Source organism: Procambarus clarkii, chromosome 90 (genome assembly GCF_040958095.1).
Source record: "Procambarus clarkii isolate CNS0578487 chromosome 90, FALCON_Pclarkii_2.0, whole genome shotgun sequence".
NCBI classification, from domain to species: Eukaryota; Metazoa; Arthropoda; class Malacostraca; order Decapoda; family Cambaridae; genus Procambarus; species Procambarus clarkii.
The window spans coordinates 9539184-9557850 of NC_091239.1; the positions used below are offsets into that span (position 1 = coordinate 9539184).

Here is an 18667-nt window from a genome sequence, read left to right on the forward strand (position 1 = left end):
GTGTCATGAGATCTTGCTTCTCTACCACCTGTGTCATGTGTCAATCTTGCTTCACCCCCCCCCCTGTGTCATGAGATCTTGCTTCTCTACCACCTGTGTCATGTGTCAATCTTGCTTTACCCCCCCCTGTGTCATGAGATCTTGCTTCTCTACCACCTGTGTCATGTGATTGTAACACCCATGTCCCCATCCCCCCCCCCCCAAGAGTTCACACCCAGGGAAGCCTTCTCCAAGAGGTCAGCCCAGATGACCTCTGGATCGTCTTTCAAAATTAAAAATATTCTTGGGCTAGTCTCAGTCAGCTAGTTTCAAGTAAGGTGATATTTCATGATAATCTTGTCAAACATTGTAATGGAATTAGACCTCCCAGTTTCTTACGTGTAAACAGCAGGGATCTACCCCCTTTCTGCCAGGTCAGAGGTCAACCACCAGCAGGGGGAGTGTTGGCTGTGTCAACATTCGGGTGAGGGGAAAATGTTTCTCCCCTCTTACACTCCCCATAATTAATAATTCCCATCCTTGAAGAGGTGTATGGTAATACACCCCCCTCAATGTAGGTAAGTAACAGCACATCTCCCCCACCCCTTATTCTCCAGCTGATAGGGGGTGTGTCAGTCAAGGGGGCGTGTATATATGCCCCCCTGTGGGGGAGTTAGGGGGAGAGAGTGCTGGGTACCAGAGTGGAGGGCTGGTCTGTGAGAACATCCAACCCCAACATCACACAGCCAGGAAGGGAGAGAGTGAATCCACCAGATCGAGAGGCAGTGGTCTTTAGGTAATGTGTGATCTCTGACGGTATTTTTCCATGTCTAAATTACTTAACATTTGCCAGTGTTAGAGTAGGGCTTATAGTTAGTGAATATCATATTTTGTTCTCAGTTAACTCATGTTAAACTTTCCCCTCGTGTCAATTATCTGGAACCTTTCAAATTCCTCTATGTATAGTTAACAACTGACCTGTAATTAATGACAGTTAAAAAAAATTGGACTCTCCAAGTCAAACAATATTTGTCTCATTGCTTGATATAACTAATGGAGAGGCAGGATGGTGGCAGCGTAATTGATTAATTTGTTATCTGTTTAGCATTTCCTTGGAAGGGTACCTTTGGTTCCGGTGTAACCATCAGTGGTACATTATATATCAGTTCATATTACGTTAAATGAATACCCAGTGCTTAATAACAAAGTGTTACCAAGTGCAACGAGTAGGAAGTGTTACTCAGTATATATTGGTATTAATCAGAATAATCTAGTTTACAATTTTAGAGTACAGTGTTACAATGTAGTAGATATAGTGGATAGCAGATGTAGTGTTACATGATAATCTTCCTTCACCACCTGTCATGCAACGACTGGAGTAGAACTATGAGGAAGTACTCTAAGCCAAGTCGATATGGTTTTAAATGAAAATATAAGAAAATAAGTAAAAAAAAAGTTACTGAATTGAACTACTGGTGGTGGAAAGGCGGGGCCCGAGAGGCGAGGCTCGACCCTGCAAGCACACGTAGGAGGAGAGCACAGGTAGGCAAGTGAGCAATTAGACACCATGGACCACTAGACCCAGCAAAACGGAAGTCGAACTTTGGTCAACGAACGGGAATCGCTATATATCCCCCCCTCTCTCTCCCTCCCCCCCCCCCCCCCACACACATCTCCTCGAGACACCCCCCCCCCTCTCCCTTCCACACACACACACACTAGGGAGCTGGTGGCCGAACGGACAGCATGCTGGACACTTGATCCTGTGGTCCCGGGTTCGATCCCGGGCGCCGGCGAGAACCGATGGACAGTTTCTTTCACCCTATGCCCCTGTTACCTAGCAGTAAATAGGTACCTGGGAGTTGGTCAGCTGTCACGGCCTGCTTCCTGGGGTGTGTGGTGGTGTGGAGAGAGAAAAAAATAGTAGTAGAAACAGTTGATTGACAGTCGAGAGGCGGGCAGAAAGAGCAGAGCTCAATTCCCGCAAGCACAACTAGGTGAATACACACAAGGTCCTCTCGGCCTAGCGGACAGCGTTCAGTAGTCATAGTCCACAGGGCTTGGCGCGTTAAGTCATGGTCTTACCAACGCCTCAAATACAACCTGCTATGAACAGTAACGGCTCACAAATATCAACGTTTTCTGTGCATCGGACTCGATACGTTTGATGAATTGTTTTGGTTCGTACGCTCCTGGTTCTGTTAGTAGGTTGTGTTTTATACGTTCTAGCAAATTAAAAAAACGGGCTCCGTTTAACCCAATCGACGCGCTATTTGCTAAAAAAAAAAAAAAAAAAATATCAAGTAAAAAAAAAAAAAGTTAGCTTCCTGGAGTGTTTGACTTAAATACGTTAGGAAATGTATTATTTAAGGTTCAGTCTCCATAAAGGTTTACAAGTGGATGAATGGACAGAACAAGGGGGGGTATTAAAAGTATCAACACAAGACAGAACACGAAACAATGGGTATAAATTGGATAAATTTAGATTTAGGAAAGACTTGGGTAAATGCTGGTTGGGTAACAGGGTTGTTGATTTGTGGAACCAATTACCGCGTACCGTGGTGGAGGTGGGGTCCCTCGATTGTTTCAAGCGTGGGTTGGACATGTATATGAGTGGGATTGGGTGGTTATAGATAGGAGCTGCCTCGTATGGGCCAATAGGGCTTCTGCAGTTACCTTTGTTCTTATGTTTTTAAATGCTAACATGCGCGAGGTTGTGTTATTCGAGGGGGGGGGGGGGGGACTGGAGACATGGGGCGGAATGGAGGTGGGGGGGGGGGGCTGGGGGAGGTGAAATGAGAGAGCAACGAAGTCATCCCGAGTAATGAGGTCAAAGGTCATAACGGAAGATTACCCTTGACCTTAAACGAAGTTATGTATGTGTTCTTAGAAGCTGTTGAATGGGAAGGGCAAAGGGGGGGGGGTGGCAGGGAAGGGTTGGAATGGCAAGGGGGGGAGAGGGGGGGGGAGATGGGGGGGGAGAGGGAGTGTGGGGAGAGGGGAGCGGGGGGGGGGGGTAGGTAGAGGCGAGAGAGAGGGGGGAGTAACGTAAGGGCCAGAGAGGGGGGGGTGTAGGGGGGGGTGTAGGGGGGGGTGTAGGGGGGGGTGTAGGGGGGGGTGTTGGGGGGGGGGCACAGCAAGACTCCAATTCCACCTATGCCACATAACTGCTAGCCTGAAAAGACTAAGATCAAAGTCAACCAATCAATAACTTACACGAAGCGGTGTTAACTGCCACGATAATAAAGACTGCAAGATCGCCATCTTTACTTTTAACCCGACTGACTTGACTTAAATATTACATCTCAATCTCTGGTCCTCAGTGAAGGTCACCTTGCTTGTGCCAATTCCTGCCTTAATGAACCAAAATTTAATTCCTATGACCTGACGCAGACCCCAGTCACCTAAGGCCGGTCAGTACGTAAATGTACAGTGTATGTAAATAACATTCATAATTAATTACAATTATGTAAATGACACCTTTATAACACGATCAAACTTTCGAAAAAAAGTAACTGGGAAAGGATCAGATACCAAAGGGGTGGGGGGGGGGGGGGTTCTAACTTTTAGAGAGTCTGGAGTGGACAAGAGTCCACTCCAGGAGTGGAGTGGACTTACTCGATGCGGGGTACAGGGACATGACTTGAGTCCTGTCAGCAGACTGACTGACTGACTGACAGGTGAAGATTAAGCCACCCAAGAGGTGGCACGGGCATGAATAACCCGTAATCAGCAGGCTGAGAGCTTTTCCTTCTTATAGCTCATGGTAAGATTGCCTGACCCACCAGTTTTTCCTGGAACACGACCAAGCCAATTGGGTAACACGCAGGTATCCTGTTACTGCTGGGTGAACAGGGGCGAACAGCTAAGAACTGGTGCCCAGTCCTAGGCCAGGATACGAGACCAAATGCAGGCGATGAGTCACAATAACGTGGCTAAAGAATGTTGACCAGACCACACACTAGAAGGTGAAGGGACGACGACGTTTCGGTCCGTCCTGGACCATTCTCAAGTCGATTGAGAAGTCGTCGAAACGCCGTCGTCCCTTCACCTTCTAGTGTGTGGTCTGGTCAACATACAAGACCAAATTGCTGGCGAAGCATTACTCTCCCAGCTACCTCTGACGTGCCTCCATCCCTGCTTCACTTTCTGCGTCCTTCCCAGCTTCAACTGCGTCCCCCCCCCCCCTGCTGCTGGGGGAGTGCGCGTGCGCAGGCCCGTCACGGTCAAGCAGGAGACAGCAGCCTCGCCACCCACATTTTTTAAAGACTCGTCATGCTATCTAACACACACAATACAATTGAATTCTTTAAGCTAGAAGAAGAGGATGTATTTTAGGGAGTAGGTTGGACTCGCAAGAAACGACCACATACACAAAACACGGGGAGGATTGACTGGGAACCAATCCATAACTGTTTGCTCCTGTTCACTCGGAAGCAATTCGAAGCTAGCGGGGAGGGGGGGGGGGTCTGGGAATATTCCGATTGGCAGATCGTGTTCCAGGAAAAGCTTGTGGGAAAGGCTCATTAAGAACCATGAGAAGGGCAAGTTCGCAGCCTACTAAGAGGAGTTAAATGCTACCTACTCTTGTACTCAAGCAGTTTGGGGTAAGGAGCGGCCTGTCTGACTATACTATTTGTCTAGACTGACCGTCTAGATTGACTGACAGACAGTCTATGATATCTGAGCAGCCTGCGGGCCGCTCCAAGCAACATCCCGGTGGATCAAACTCTCACAAGTCAAGCCTGGCCTCGGGCCGGGCTTGGGGAGTAGAACAACTCCCAGAACCCCATCAAGCACATACTCACTTGATATCAAAATTGAGGTGGACGGAAGGAGGGGGTCCAGCAAGATATCCATCAAGTACACTTGGTGACAAGTCCAGATGGTGACGAGTCCAGAGTTCCCATAAGAACATACAATACTGCTCGTCACTCACAGTCGCAGGAACCACACTGTTTCTGCCAACTTTCCCACGGGAAAAAAATAATAATGCCGCTTCTTGTGACCCAACAAAAAAAAATTGTGGTCACGCCAATCCTCAAAGAAAAATAGCGACACCCACAAATCCCAGTCTGCCTGTGTCTAGGAGTCTGCCCCTTAGAGAGGAGACGATGGTGACTTAGTAGAAGCCTGTGTGTGTCTCTAGGAGTCTTCCCCTTAGAGAGGAGACGATGGTGACTTAGGGGAAGCCTGTGTATATCTCTAGGAGTCTGCCCCTTAAAGAGGAGACGATGGTGACTTAGTGGAAGCCTGTGTGTATCTCTAGGCATCTCCCCCTTAGGGAGAAGACGATGGTGACTTAGGGGAAGCCTCTGTGTGTGTCTCCAGGAGTCTCCCCCTTGGAGAGGAGACGATGGTGACTTGGTGGAAGCCTCTACTCTCTCAGGGGTGGCCGCCAACCACAGCCCTGAGTATTCCCCAGTTTCACCAGCCACGGTCCATCCTTGACTTCCTCCGTGGCTCCCAACACTACACTCCACTCCATCCACTAGATCTAAGCTCTTGGGCCACAAGCTTTGGGAAGAGGGCGGGGTGCATCTCGCCTTGATAAGAACATAAGAATGAAGGTAACTGCAGAAGGCCTATTGGCCTGTACGAGGCAGCTTCTATATATATCCACCCAATCTCATTCATATACATGTCTAACCTACGCTGGAAACAATCAAGGGATACTACTTATGATACGTGGTATTTCGCACTCCACATGCATATTGCAGCCCGATTTTCACTTATTTTACTCCGAGTCATAGAGCTCTTAAGATTGTTCGAGTCGTATTGTGGGAGATGTTCCGCAGAGCCTCATAGAGCCCTGTTCGGCTCTGCCTGAAGTGTTTAGAGGTTTGAGGGTGTAGTGAGCACTGGGCAGGTGTTACAGAGGCACAGGGACTGGCACCTTGTACAAGTAGTGTTGTTTTAGATTTAGGTACTCGGAACGAAATGTCCATGTAGCACGGGCTATGGTGAGCACGTAAACCTGGTACAAGTGTAGCTGTGTTTTTCTCCTACACCACTAGCAGCCTTCCACCCCTCTTCCTTTCTGCTTTGACACCCCCCACACCCACCCCTCTGCTCTGCTCTGCTCTACACGTGAATAAAAGCTCCGCCTGTGACCTCCTGGTGATGACGTCAGCAGTACTGACACATTCACGGTGTCTTGAACAGTGGTTGTGCCTCCCCCCCCTCACTCACACACACACACACACACACACACACACACACACACACACACACACACACACACTTGCTGGTTAGTCAGGTGTGTATAGTGTGGACCATTTCGAGGACCACTTTTGCTAGAACTTGAGAAACTGAGTCACTTTACATTAAAATTATTTGATTGCAGTAAACCTTAGAGAAGTTGTGGAGCCGTCCAGCGCCTACACTACAGCAAGCGGGAGCTCACGGGGTGTACACACCAGAGCGCCAGACAGCCAGAGAAAGCAGATCTTTACTTCTGTACAAATTGAGGTGGGGGATGTGTAGGGGGAGGGGGAAGGAGGAGGGTTGGGGTAGGTGGGGGGTGAGGGGGATGTGAGGGAACTATCAGGGGTAAAGTACCAAGCCATGACGACAATATAGCACTTGGAAGGGATCAGGATAAGGATTTAGGATGGGACGGGGGGAAAGGAATGGTGACCAACCACATGGACGGTCGGGGATTGAACTCCGACCTGCATAAAGCTAGACCGTCGCTCTACCGTCTATAGAGGGGGGTTGTGAGGGTGTTGTGGGGGTGAGGGTGTGTGGTAGGGGGGGGGTGAGCAGTGTGGGGAGGGGGTAGGGGATGTGGTAGGCTCAGGGGGGGTAGGGGATGTGGGGGTAGGGGATGTGAGGCAGAAAGTGGTAGACACACAAGCCGGAAACAGCAGCTGGTCACAGTTTCCGCCTCGCCGACAGATGGCGGGTGTGGTGGTGTTTACATGCGCGCTCCCTCGCCCGTGAGCGTACATGAATCTTCTTCTCATTTACCGAAGCTCATGCGACACCGCCAACAACCACCACCACACAAAAATTAACCCTCGTTAGGTATTTTAGCAGGTCGGCCCATGTTGGGCACCTACCCGTCATCAATCACCGTGCAAAGTTTGATCAAGCTAGCCCCAAGACACTAGCTTCTAACCTTGCTCAGAAAACACCGATAAAGACCCGTCTTTCACCTGTTGCAAGGCTACGCATGACGGGTTTTGCAATAAACGTTTCTCCTGGCAGTGTTGGAGACTTTGAATGCCGCCGAATGATAAAGTTGTATATTATTTAGCATTAAATACTCAGACGCAAATTCACCAGATTAAATTAACATTTATTAGCCCAAAGTTGTTAGTACTTAGAAGTGAACAAATACAGAGCTAAAGGAGTATTAGGTAAACCAACCACGAAAAAATTACAGAGCTTGAGATATATCAGGTAAAGTAACCACCAAGAAATACAGAGCTAGAGGTGTAACAGGTAAACTAGCCACTTCGCTCGTTAGTGGGAAAGGCAAAGTAGACCGCCCGCTGCCGCAAGAGCTCCGCTGGTCGCTATTATTCAGTTTCGTAACTTTGGTCAATGACCGCGCCTCTAACATCCAAAATATATATATATATATATATATATATATATATATATATATATATATATATATATATATATATATATCCCTAAAGTTTCCATAAATCCCTAAATATGGAATAAACCCCAAAAGATTCCATACCAGAAAATCACAAACATTCTATTAAAAAATACTGCAACATCACTGAAAATAAATATATAAATATTATATATACACATTCACTTTGACGTTATATAGTCAATATAACGTCAAGGTAATGCTGTCGTCAACAGACAATAACAATTGCCAGTCTTTAAAGACTCTTCAACATTCACAATTCGGTGTCCAACAAAACTATTACGAACCGCAAGAGCTGGAAATACACAACTCTCACATTTCCAAATCTTGGGAAAACTGTTCTCATTACAACTACTCAAATTAGAGAGCCCGGCGGCCATCCCTGCAAATTCCCACCATAACCATTTGTGAGCAGGGGAAATGCGTCTAAGATTCGAGACCCTGGTCTTGCTGTCACGTCTCTTGGCTGTCACGTTCCTTGGCTGTCACGTCCCGTCTGCCTCCTCCATGACACCGTCAATGTACACTCTCTTAGCCTTATAAAATGTGGCAGTCATGTTATATTAGTCCCATGATCATTCGCGCGGGAGCGGTGCGGGGGAGGACGCAGCCGCCACACACACACTCTTGGTAAGTCGCTACTGATGGAGAGATAGTCCCATGGTAACGCCTAGGGACTAGCGTGGGAGGTTGTCCCAATGGAAAATTGGAATGGCAGGAGGAATAGTGCCCGTTAAGACTGGACAAGCGCCCCCCTTTTAGACTGGACAAGCGCCCCCCTTTTAGACTGGACAAGCGCCCCCTTTTAGACTGGACAAGCGCCCCCTTTTAGACTGGACAAGCGCCCCCCTATTAGACTGGACAAGCGCCCCCCTATTAGACTGGACAAGCGCCCCCTTTTAGACTGGACAAGCGCCCCCCTTTTAGACTGGACAAATATTGTAATCCCACCTCCGGCTTCATACAGTCACTTGCCACATCCCATTTACTAATATTACTTTACAATATCGTATATATTTTATGTGATCACAGCTGGGCGCGACCCAGCACGCTGGACAAGGGATGAGTAGTGGGCAAGGGTGGGCAGGCAGGGAAGAGCAGGCAAGAGGGTGCATAGTGTGCAAGGATGGTCGAGAAGTGAGAGGTGTGAGAGGGAGGCGTCTTCAGGTATCATGGTAATCGCAAGCAAGTCATTAACCCCTCCTCCTCTTCCTCCTCTCCTTCCCACAACAGCTTCTGCTGCCACAGTCGTTCCCAGCACTACCATGACAACCGCCGCCACAACCACCACTACTAACCACACACACACACAGAGAGAATACTCCCACAACTCCCCCAACCCTCCGGATACAAGCCAGCCAGCTGGTGCTGTGGCCGTAGCCAAGCCAGCTGGTGCTGTGGCCGTAGCCAGCTGATACTATCATCCCCAGCTGAGAGCGGGCAGATGCTGTATGTAGGACAGGAAGTGACACAACCAATCATTATTTATATGTGTGATAGTGAAAGTGGCTGGAAGCGTGAGTGGATAGAGGCGTACGTAGCGAGTGGACAGTTTTTTTCAACAATCGTTTTTTGAACGTTCTACCCATGGTATACCAGTATTGAGTCCTGGGAGTTCTTGTATTTCCCAAGCCCGGGGCCAGGCTTGATTTGGAGTAACTTGATCCAATAGACTGTTACTCGGAGCGGCCCGCGGTTCCACATATCCACAACAACGTTTAAACAACTGCAAATTAAACCTAATGAACTACGCCTCAACTATTGTCTAACGCGACGCGACCTGTGAATCAAACAGGCTGTGCAAAATTCAACACCTGCCCGACGTGACACAGGTGTTCAGGCAACACTTGGGATATGTTCCCAAATGTGCACAATTGTATAATACAATTCGCGGTCGGACAAGAACGATGGATATATAAATGCGTACATTTATATATTAAGTTGTGTTTATATAAACAACTTGATGCGAGTTTGTAAGGACATGCAGAAACTGAACCGCTCTACAATCAGAGGTTGCTTGAACACGCCTTAGACCAATCACAACACCAATGATGATGATAGTAGACTACATTTGTCTTGTATTGTGGTAACCTCTCACTGTAGACCCTAGGTTTACTCGTAGTAAAAAGGTCAGATGCAGACATACGAGTTTACAGTAATCATGTTCCATTATAAGGTTAGTATACATTTTTCCTGTATTTACCTACACTGACAACAGTAAACCTGAAGCTGGTACCCCCTTAACCAGGGATACTACAGGAAGACTCTGAAACACAAGAGGTAAATGAAGAACAAGGATATATTGTACCACATGGAAATGCTACTGAAACAAAGTTGAGGAGTCTGGGGCTCGACTCCTGGGGTCGTCACTCTACCTTTAGTCATGATGAAGTCGGCAGCTTTGCTCTTCCAGTTCCTGGGAAGGGTGTAGAACTTTCTCTTGTGGCTCTTCTTCTTTCTGCCTGGCTCCTCCTCCGACTCTTCCTCCTCGAGGCCTGCTGATGGGCCCAGCGTCGAGGTCTTACTTAGAGCCACGCGGGAGGCACTCTCCAGTGCCGCAGCCTCCAGTGTTTCCACCGACACCACCTCCATCAGGTCGCTGGTGGGGGTGGCAGTGCTGGAGGTTGGAGGAGGAGAGGGAGAGGTCGAGGAGGAGCTAGTCGCAGGAGAGACAGAAGGAGAGATGAAGGTGCTACTCTTCTTCCTATCCATGATCTCTGAGACTTGACAGAGGGTCACCAAATGCTTCTCTGAGGGGATGACACCGGCGCTCAGATCATCCACTTGAGCTGTGGATGAGACGGGAGATGCGCCGGCCTGAGAAGTGGAACCAACCTCACCCTTGAGGTTCTTGTTGGCCTGCTGCTGCTGCTGTAAGGGGTCATCCTTGCGGTGTTCTTGGACGATATCATCCGTGGGCTGAGGTTCGAGGCGCTCCCCATCGTGCTGTGTCCACAGCAGAACCATCTTGACGGCTTCTGGCTACCACAAACTACACCTTACCAGAAGAAATGAATCACTAAATCAAGCGAATCGCATCTGCACTACCGCCGAACGATGCGCTGTAAGTGCGCAAGTTGCACTATCACTATTTTCTAGTTTTGCCAACCAGCAACACAACACTACACGAGTTGAAGAAACCCGCGGAGGTGCAGAAGCCGTTGACACGAGCTGGACCCCGAGGACCAGCCGAGTCACCAGGCTAGGACGCGCCCTCTTGTTGCTCTTAGGCTCAGCAAGGGCGCAAGAGGTATGCAACTTCACACTGTCGACGCCATTAATCTCTTGATCTGCAAGTTAAGTCAAGATTATCAGTTGGGAGGGTTAGCTTAGGTACACGTTATGACACCACACCTTGGCGTGTATCATACTCAATACCTCTCATCAAGGTTTTTAAAACACACACACACATACCTTAACCTGATTCCAAATTAGAATTAATTAAAATGCCCTAACATTCCAACAGAATATATTAACAATAAAATGAAAAAAAAATGAAACCACAAAATATAATTTTCCGAAGCCATCAAGAGATCAAATCACTCAAAAAATACTGATTAAAAAGCGAAAATAAGGAACTAAAATCAAGAAACAAAATCAGAGTTATGGTATACAAAGGCATCGAGGCTAACGACTCTTGGCATCTATATTACTTTAAGGAAAAAACCGACTTGCTTGGAAGAAAAAACAAACCATTGAGTGTATCTGGGCTGGGTTGTGGGAGTCTTGTGAAACTGATACAAGTAATTTAATTAATTTTGTTGGGGACAAGAAGCCTGCACATATATGAGAACTGGAAAGCAATGAAGAATTTTTAATGAGAACTGGAAATTAAAGAGTACCAAGCCGCGGCGTCAAAGAGCCTGATTGATCAGACCACAGAGGTCTGGCCAGAGACCGGGGCGCGGAGGGACATTGCTCCCCTGAAGCAACAATAGATAGGAAAACAAGTTAACGATTCCAGAATACAGAATTACACTTGGAGAATCAATACTTTTAACCTTAATAATACCAAGCCAAAAATACATGCACAAAACAATGAACCAAATACGAATCGAAACAGAACCAAGCACGACCCAACCTATCAAAGGTCAGCGTTGGAAACAAATGAACTTAACATGAAGAGACTTAATCAAATCCACAAGGGCCGTGACGAGGATTCGAACCTGCGTCCGACAGCATCCCAGACGCTGCCTTAATTTGTTCTTAATCTTATCTTAATTTGACGCTATCCTTGTGGATTTGTTCATTTGATGCATCACGCAATTGTGATTTGTGTGTGTAATGAAGAGACTTTTTACACTAAAATAATAATGGTTTAGCAGTTGTGGAAGACACAAGCGTCCTGCTCTTACGTGTTGTTCAGGATTGTGAAAGCATTGTGATATTAATTCAGGGTTGTGATATTAAATCTTAACATTCCAAGATTTGCTTGTAATTTGTGATGATGATTTTGATGATATGAGCTCTGAGTGGGGCTGTGAGGGACCAACAACGGGGCCAAGATAACGGTTACCGACAACGGCCGTTGAGAAGAACGATGAACCGTGAACGCGTCGTAAGTAATATCTACACTGCCGTCGCAGCCCCGCTCCTGTGCCAGGTAAGTCCACTACGGGCTCACCATAGCCCGTGCTACTTGCAACTCTTTGTTCCCAGTACCTGAATATAAAAAAAACAACTACATACACTGCCTTGTTTAAGATACGTCACCCCCACTACAGCCTACAAAGTGGGGGGGAAACCCCCCCCCCCCTACAAAGTGGGGGGGGGGGAACCACCCCCCCTACAAAGTGGGGGGGGGGGGAACCATCCCCCCCTACAAAGTGGGGGGGGGGAACCATCCCCCCCCCTACAAAGTGGGGGGGGGGAACCATCCCCCCCTACAAAGTGGGGGGGGAACCATCCCCCCCCTACAAAGTGGGGGGGGGAACCATCCCCCCCCCTACAAAGTGGGGGGGGGAACCATCCCCCCCCCTACAAAGTGGGGGGGGGAACCATCCCCCCCCCTACAAAGTGGGGGGGGAACCATCCCCCCCTACAAAGTGGGGGGGGGGAAAACCCATCCCCCCCCTTACAAAGTGGGGGGGGAACCATCCCCCCCCTTACAAAGTGGGGGGGAACCACCCCCCCCCTTACAAAGTGGGGGGGGGGAACCATCCCCCCCCTACAAAGTGGGGGGGGTGGGAACCATCCCCCCCCTACAAAGTGGGGGGGGGAACCATCCCCCCCCTTACAAAGTGGGGGGGGAACCATCCCCCCCCTACAAAGTGGGGGGGGGAACCATCCCCCCCCCTACAAAGTGGGGGGGGGGGAAACCATCCCCCCCTACAAAGTGGGGGGGGGAAACCATCCCCCCCTACAAAGTGGGGGGGGGGGAACCATCCCCCCCTACAAAGTGGGGGGGGAACCATCCCCCCCCTACAAAGTGGGGGGGGGAACCATCCCCCCCCCCTACAAAGTGGGGGGGGAACCATCCCCCCTACAAAGTGGGGGGGGGGGAACCATCCCCCCTACAAAGTGGGGGGGGGGGAACCATCCCCCCCTACAAAGTGGGGGGGAACCATCCCCCCCCTACAAAGTGGGGGGGAACCATCCCCCCCCCTACAAAGTGGGGGGGAACCCCCCTACAAAGTGGGGGGGAACCCCCCCCTACAAAGTGGGGGGGGGGAACCCCCCCCTACAAAGTGGGGGGGGGGAACCCCCCCCTACAAAGTGGGGGGGGGGAACCCCCCCATACAAAGTGGGGGGGGGAACCCCCCCATACAAAGTGGGGGGGAACCCCCCCCTACAAAGTGGGGGGGGGGAACCCCCCCTACAAAGTGGGGGGGGAACCCCCCCTACAAAGTGGGGGGGGGAACCCCCCCCTACAAAGTGGGGGGGAACCCCCCCCTACAAAGTGGGGGGGGGGAACCCCCCCCTACAAAGTGGGGGGGGGAACCCCCCCTACAAAGTGGGGGGGGGGGAACCCCCCCCTACAAAGTGGGGGGGGGAACCCCCCCTACAAAGTGGGGGGGGGAACCCCCCCTACAAAGTGGGGGGGGGGAACCCCCCCTACAAAATGGGGGGGGAACCCCCCCTACAAAATGGGGGGGGGAACCCCCCCTACAAAGTGGGGGGGAACCCCCCCTACAAAGTGGGTGGGAACCCCCCCCTACAAAGTGGGGGGGGAACCCCCCCCTACAAAGTGGGGGGGGAACCCCCCCCTCTACAAAGTGGGGGGGGGAACCCCCCCCCTACAAAGTGGGGGGGGAACCCCCCCCCCCTACAAAGTGGGGGGGGAACCACCCCCCCCTACAAAGTGGGGGGGGGGAACCACCCCCCCCTACAAAGTGGGGGGGGGGAACCACCCCCCCCTACAAAGTGGGGGGGGGAACCACCCCCCCCCCCCTACAAAGTGGGGGGGGGAGAACCATCCCCCCCCTACAAAGTGGGGGGGGGGAGAACCATCCCCCCCCTACAAAGTGGGGGGGGAGAGAACCATCCCCCCCCTACAAAGTGGGGGGGGGAGAGAACCATCCCCCCCCTACAAAGTGGGGGGGGGAGAACCATCCCCCCCTACAAAGTTGGGGGAACCCCCCCCTACAAAGTTGGGGGAACCCCCCCCCTACAAAGTGGGGGGAACCCCCCCTACAAAGTGGGGGGGGGGAACCCCCCCCTACAAAGTGGGGGGGGGGAACCCCCCCCTACAAAGTGGGGGGGGGGAACCCCCCCTACAAAGTGGGGGGGGGGAACCCCCCCCTACAAAGTGGGGTTGGAATCCCCCCCTACAAAGTGGGGGGACCCCCCCCCTACAAAGTGGGGGGGGAACCACCCCCCCTACAAAGTGGGGGGGGGAAACCATCCCCCCCCCCTACAAAGTGGGGGGGGAAACCATCCCCCCCCTACAAAGTGGGGGGGGAGAACCATCCCCTCCCCCTACAGCCTACAAAGTGGAGAACCATCTCGTCATCATATTAACTCGTCATCATATTAGTTTGCTAAACTCTGTAAATACCGACATTTAACCATGATATTTAATAGTTGCAAACTGATACCAATGTTATGCCCGACACCAGAAAACAGATACGTCCAACAGGTCCATACCACCGATAGACCGTACCCGTGGTTGACGATACATCAACTACGGTAAATGATGGATAAAGGTAGTTTACAGCTCATATCCATCATGAGCTGTAAACTGGTGTTTGGTGTAGGCCATTCAACCTCTGGAGGATTAAGCCCACCGCAAAAGCTATCTGACCAATCAGCAAGTTCACTTTAATCCTGAATATTGGCCAAGTGTAACGTAGTCTCTAGGTGTACATGTACACCCCCCCCCTCTGAACAACGTGTAACAGAACACTATTTCAAACAAACTCTTTCCCCACCGCACGAGTCTAATAAAAAAATTCTATAATACTGAAAAATCTAAATTATTTATACAACTGAAAAACCCAATTCAGGGAACTTGTAAAACATGGATTCACAAATCACTTCAAAATATATGACAAAAGTCAAATTAACTTACATGAAAGAGGTACAAATGTATATAAAACTATCAAAGTGGAAAAATTATAGTTTTCTTGCGTTTTTTATAAGTCCATACATGCATAAGGAATACGTGGGGGGGATGGGACCTTTGACAAGCCGCCGGCTTTTTCCCCGTGAGGCCTGATGGCGCCTCATAAACGATGCTCAACACCTACAGTACAACAACCCAAACACCTGTTGAAGGTGTTGGTGAAAACTGTGTGCAACACAAACCCACAATGGCACCACAACCTGGAACTATCTCCTACTGCCTCTGAACACCTGTTCAATCACCTGTTGTGGCTGTTAGTTCAATAGATCACTCAACTGCACGTTTACCAGATCTCGAACCTTGTCCTTTTAGCACAGGAGAAAATGTATGTATTGTGGTTAGCATTGCAAATGTATGGCCACGTCTGGGGTAGAAAAAATATAGCTCACTAACACCACAGCACAGGAAACTGGGCCTGGGGCAGGCGGGCCGGGGACAGTTACAACACACCTGGCGGAGGAGTCTACCTGTTGCCCGCGTGGCGTCGGCCGCTCAGCTGACGACCAAAACAAACTGGTGGACCCGCCCAGCCAGCCAGCCAGCCAGCGGTTGCCGGCCAGGAATTATCTTCCTCCCTCAAGTTGTATCCTGGGGCCAGATTCACGAAGCAGTTAGTACTTACGAACGTGTACATCTTTCCTCTATCTTTGACGGCTTTGGTTACGTTGATTAAACAGTTTACAAGCATGAAACTTCCAAATCAACTGTTGTTATTGTTATAAACAGCCTCCTGGTGCTTCGGAGCTCATTAACGGTTTAATAGTTGTAAACAAAGCCTCCAAAGATTGAGAAAAGATGTATATGTTCTTAAGTTCTTCCTTAATTGCTTCGTGAATCTGGCCCCCCTAGAGTACAACTAGGGGTAGATGCCGGGGTTCTGATGGGGTTTGTGTTGTGGTAGGGGGAGGGGGGTTCTGGGGTGAGGGGGGTGTGATCTGGTGGGGGGGGTACTTGGTGTATGCTAGGGGTGTGTTGGGGGGAGGGGTTCTGGGGCGCACTTGGGGGGGGGGGGGGAAGACGAGGTGTGTGTGTTCATCCCATACCCCAGACCATCCCCCCTGCAAAATTTATTTAGCCCCCCCAGGTATCTAACCTCCACAACCTATGTCCAAACATTCTAGCAGACATAGACAGCTTGACTTGGCGTTTTTTCCTACCGATTTCATTTGTCCGATCTCTACCCTCTGTCCGGACATTATTTTCACCAACACTCCACAGATTACTGGACTGTATTTCACTGATGGGAAAACGGCTCAAGTGTAGCAAGTCACACCCTGGGAACGTCTGACAAGAGGGTGTGGCCCGGCAGGAAACTGAATCTGTACGTAAAAAAATATACTGTGTTATACACCCTGTAAGTAAAAAGTAAAGTGCTTAATACACCCTGTAGGTAAAAATACAAGGTTTGCACAATGACGTACAGACGATGACGTAAATATACTAATGAGCCAGTTACCATGATGATTTACAGCCAGGATGAACTTGTTCATTAGCACCAGGTGGTGGGTGATTAGTGCCACAGGTGGGGGGGGGGAGGGAACCCAACAGGTAGATGGCAACAGGACACAACAGTAAAGGTAAGGTATGCCAGGTTGGGAACAGAGCAGTGAAACAGGTGGACACAAAACAGTATAACAGTCAGCAGCAACAGGTGGCCACAGGCAACAGTATAACAGTCAGCAGCAACAGGTGGCCACAGGCAACAGTACAACAGTCAGCAGCAACAGGTGGACACAGGCAACAGTACAACAGTCAGCAACAACAGGTGGCCACAGGCAACAGTATAACAGTCAGCAGCAACAGGTGGACACAGGCAACAGTACAACAGACAGCAACAACAGGTGGGCAGTACTAATATTAAACACTTCCTCCATGGCATTCAATCACCGAAGGCAACACAGCACAAAGATAATAAAGTGATTGCTGTTCAAGCAACTAAAATTGTTTCCGTTGATCACACTTCTGTTCCTACCACAGACAAACTTACCGTTGCCCAATAAGCTTACCGTTGTTACTGCCAATACAACTATACTGCCATTACTGCTCTTGCAATCACAATTAACGTTGCTGCAACAGCTAATACAACAACTACCACCACTTCTACCACTAATACAACTGCAACTACCAGTGAAACTACCACCAATATCACCATTTATTTCAGATCAGTATATCAGTATATGGGATGTAAACATGCCATGTATTATTAAACCCATTGCCAGGCTTAAAGTCCAAGACCCGCGCGGGGCGTACCTCTTCAGGCTTGGAACGCGCGAAGTCCAAGACCCGCGCGGGGCGTATCTCTTCAGGCTTGGAACACGCGAAGTCCAAGACCCGCGCGAAGTCCAAGAACCAGGTGGGGCGTACCTTTTCAGGCTTGGCATGCGCGAAGCCCCAGCAGGAGGCGGAAGAAGCCCTCGGAGCGCCCCGGACCACATCCGGCCGCGCAAGAAATGTGACGAAGTGCAGGTAATCTGGGCAATAATTAGGTCGCAAGCCGGAAATAAACACCTCCATGTCTCATCATTAACCGCGGCAACCTCTTGGGAAATTAAGCGAGCGGAGGAAAAAACCCAAAACGCAATGTCGAAAAGGTGATGGGAGACTGAGGAAGCCGCAAGTGGCCCACCCTGAGGAAGCCAAAAGCGGCAACCAAAGGATGATAGCTGTGGCAACTGAAGAAGACTAATGTGGCAACTGAGGAACCAAGGTCAGAGGGAGGGCGTTTGTTTTGGTTCGTTTGTGCCACATCTGCGTGGCAGGTGTGGCAGGCCCAGTTTGTTGTGAACATGGAGACAGGGTTGGGAGGGGTGGGTTGTGTGTGCGAGTGAGTCTTATCCTAGGTAATTCACTTTGTGTTTGATACGAGGTAATTAGCATAACTCACCAGCCATTCTCATTAAGGCAATGAGAACGACCACAACGCCCCCACGACAACACACTGTTGCCGTCTTGAGACACCCCCTTCTCCTGTCCCATTTCCCCTCATTCCTTTTCCAGTACCATACGATCAAGCTGGTACACCTTCCCCCAACCTCCACGGCGCCTCCCCATTCCCCTCTCTACCCCTGACCAGATTATCCAACCCCTTCCCCCCCCGTCACTCCCACAACCCCCACCTCCACCCCCTCACCGTGGGAACAGCAACATTCTGGCTAGTGAGTCATCAATCAGTGGATGGTGGTAGTGCCTCTGTTCACCACCAGGCGTCCTCACCAACCACCACACCAAATGTACATAATGCACAACCACTATTACCACCTCATACTGGGTATTACCACACCACCACCACAATTACTACACCAAAATAGTAATTCCACCAGCACGATTATCATCCCACCACAACCATCCCACTACTACCACAATCATCCCACCGCAACCACACTTATCAATCCATAACCACAATTACCAAACCACTATACCAATTCGCTAACTGCTTTGGAAGCTCCAAGACAGAGACGAGAGGTACAGTGAGTGAAGTACCCAACATGTTCCCCCACCCCCACCCAGAAGCT

General features: G+C 50.0%; 1 protein-coding gene across 16 annotated transcripts in view; it reads right to left on the reverse strand.

Annotated features, from left to right (window-relative positions):
- The window catches only part of LOC123746519 (actin-binding LIM protein 2), a 284312-nt gene that overhangs the window by 203958 nt on the left and 61687 nt on the right, over positions 1–18667 (reverse strand). For 4 of the 16 annotated variants that reach the window (XM_045728061.2, XM_069318323.1, XM_069318326.1 and 1 more), the window contains exons 1-2: positions 15606–15676; positions 9967–10881 (exon numbers count right to left, since the gene is read on the reverse strand). The exons of 2 other annotated variants lie outside the window; for them this stretch is intronic. In XM_045728061.2, the coding sequence (XP_045584017.1) occupies positions 9967–10558 (592 nt within the window). In that variant the 5' untranslated portion in view covers positions 10559–10881; positions 15606–15676. Of the gene's footprint in view, positions 1–9966; positions 10882–15605; positions 15689–18667 lie in introns of those variants that run through there. 10 more of the 16 variants (XM_069318319.1, XM_069318318.1, XM_069318316.1 and 7 more) reach the window with 6 other exon arrangements.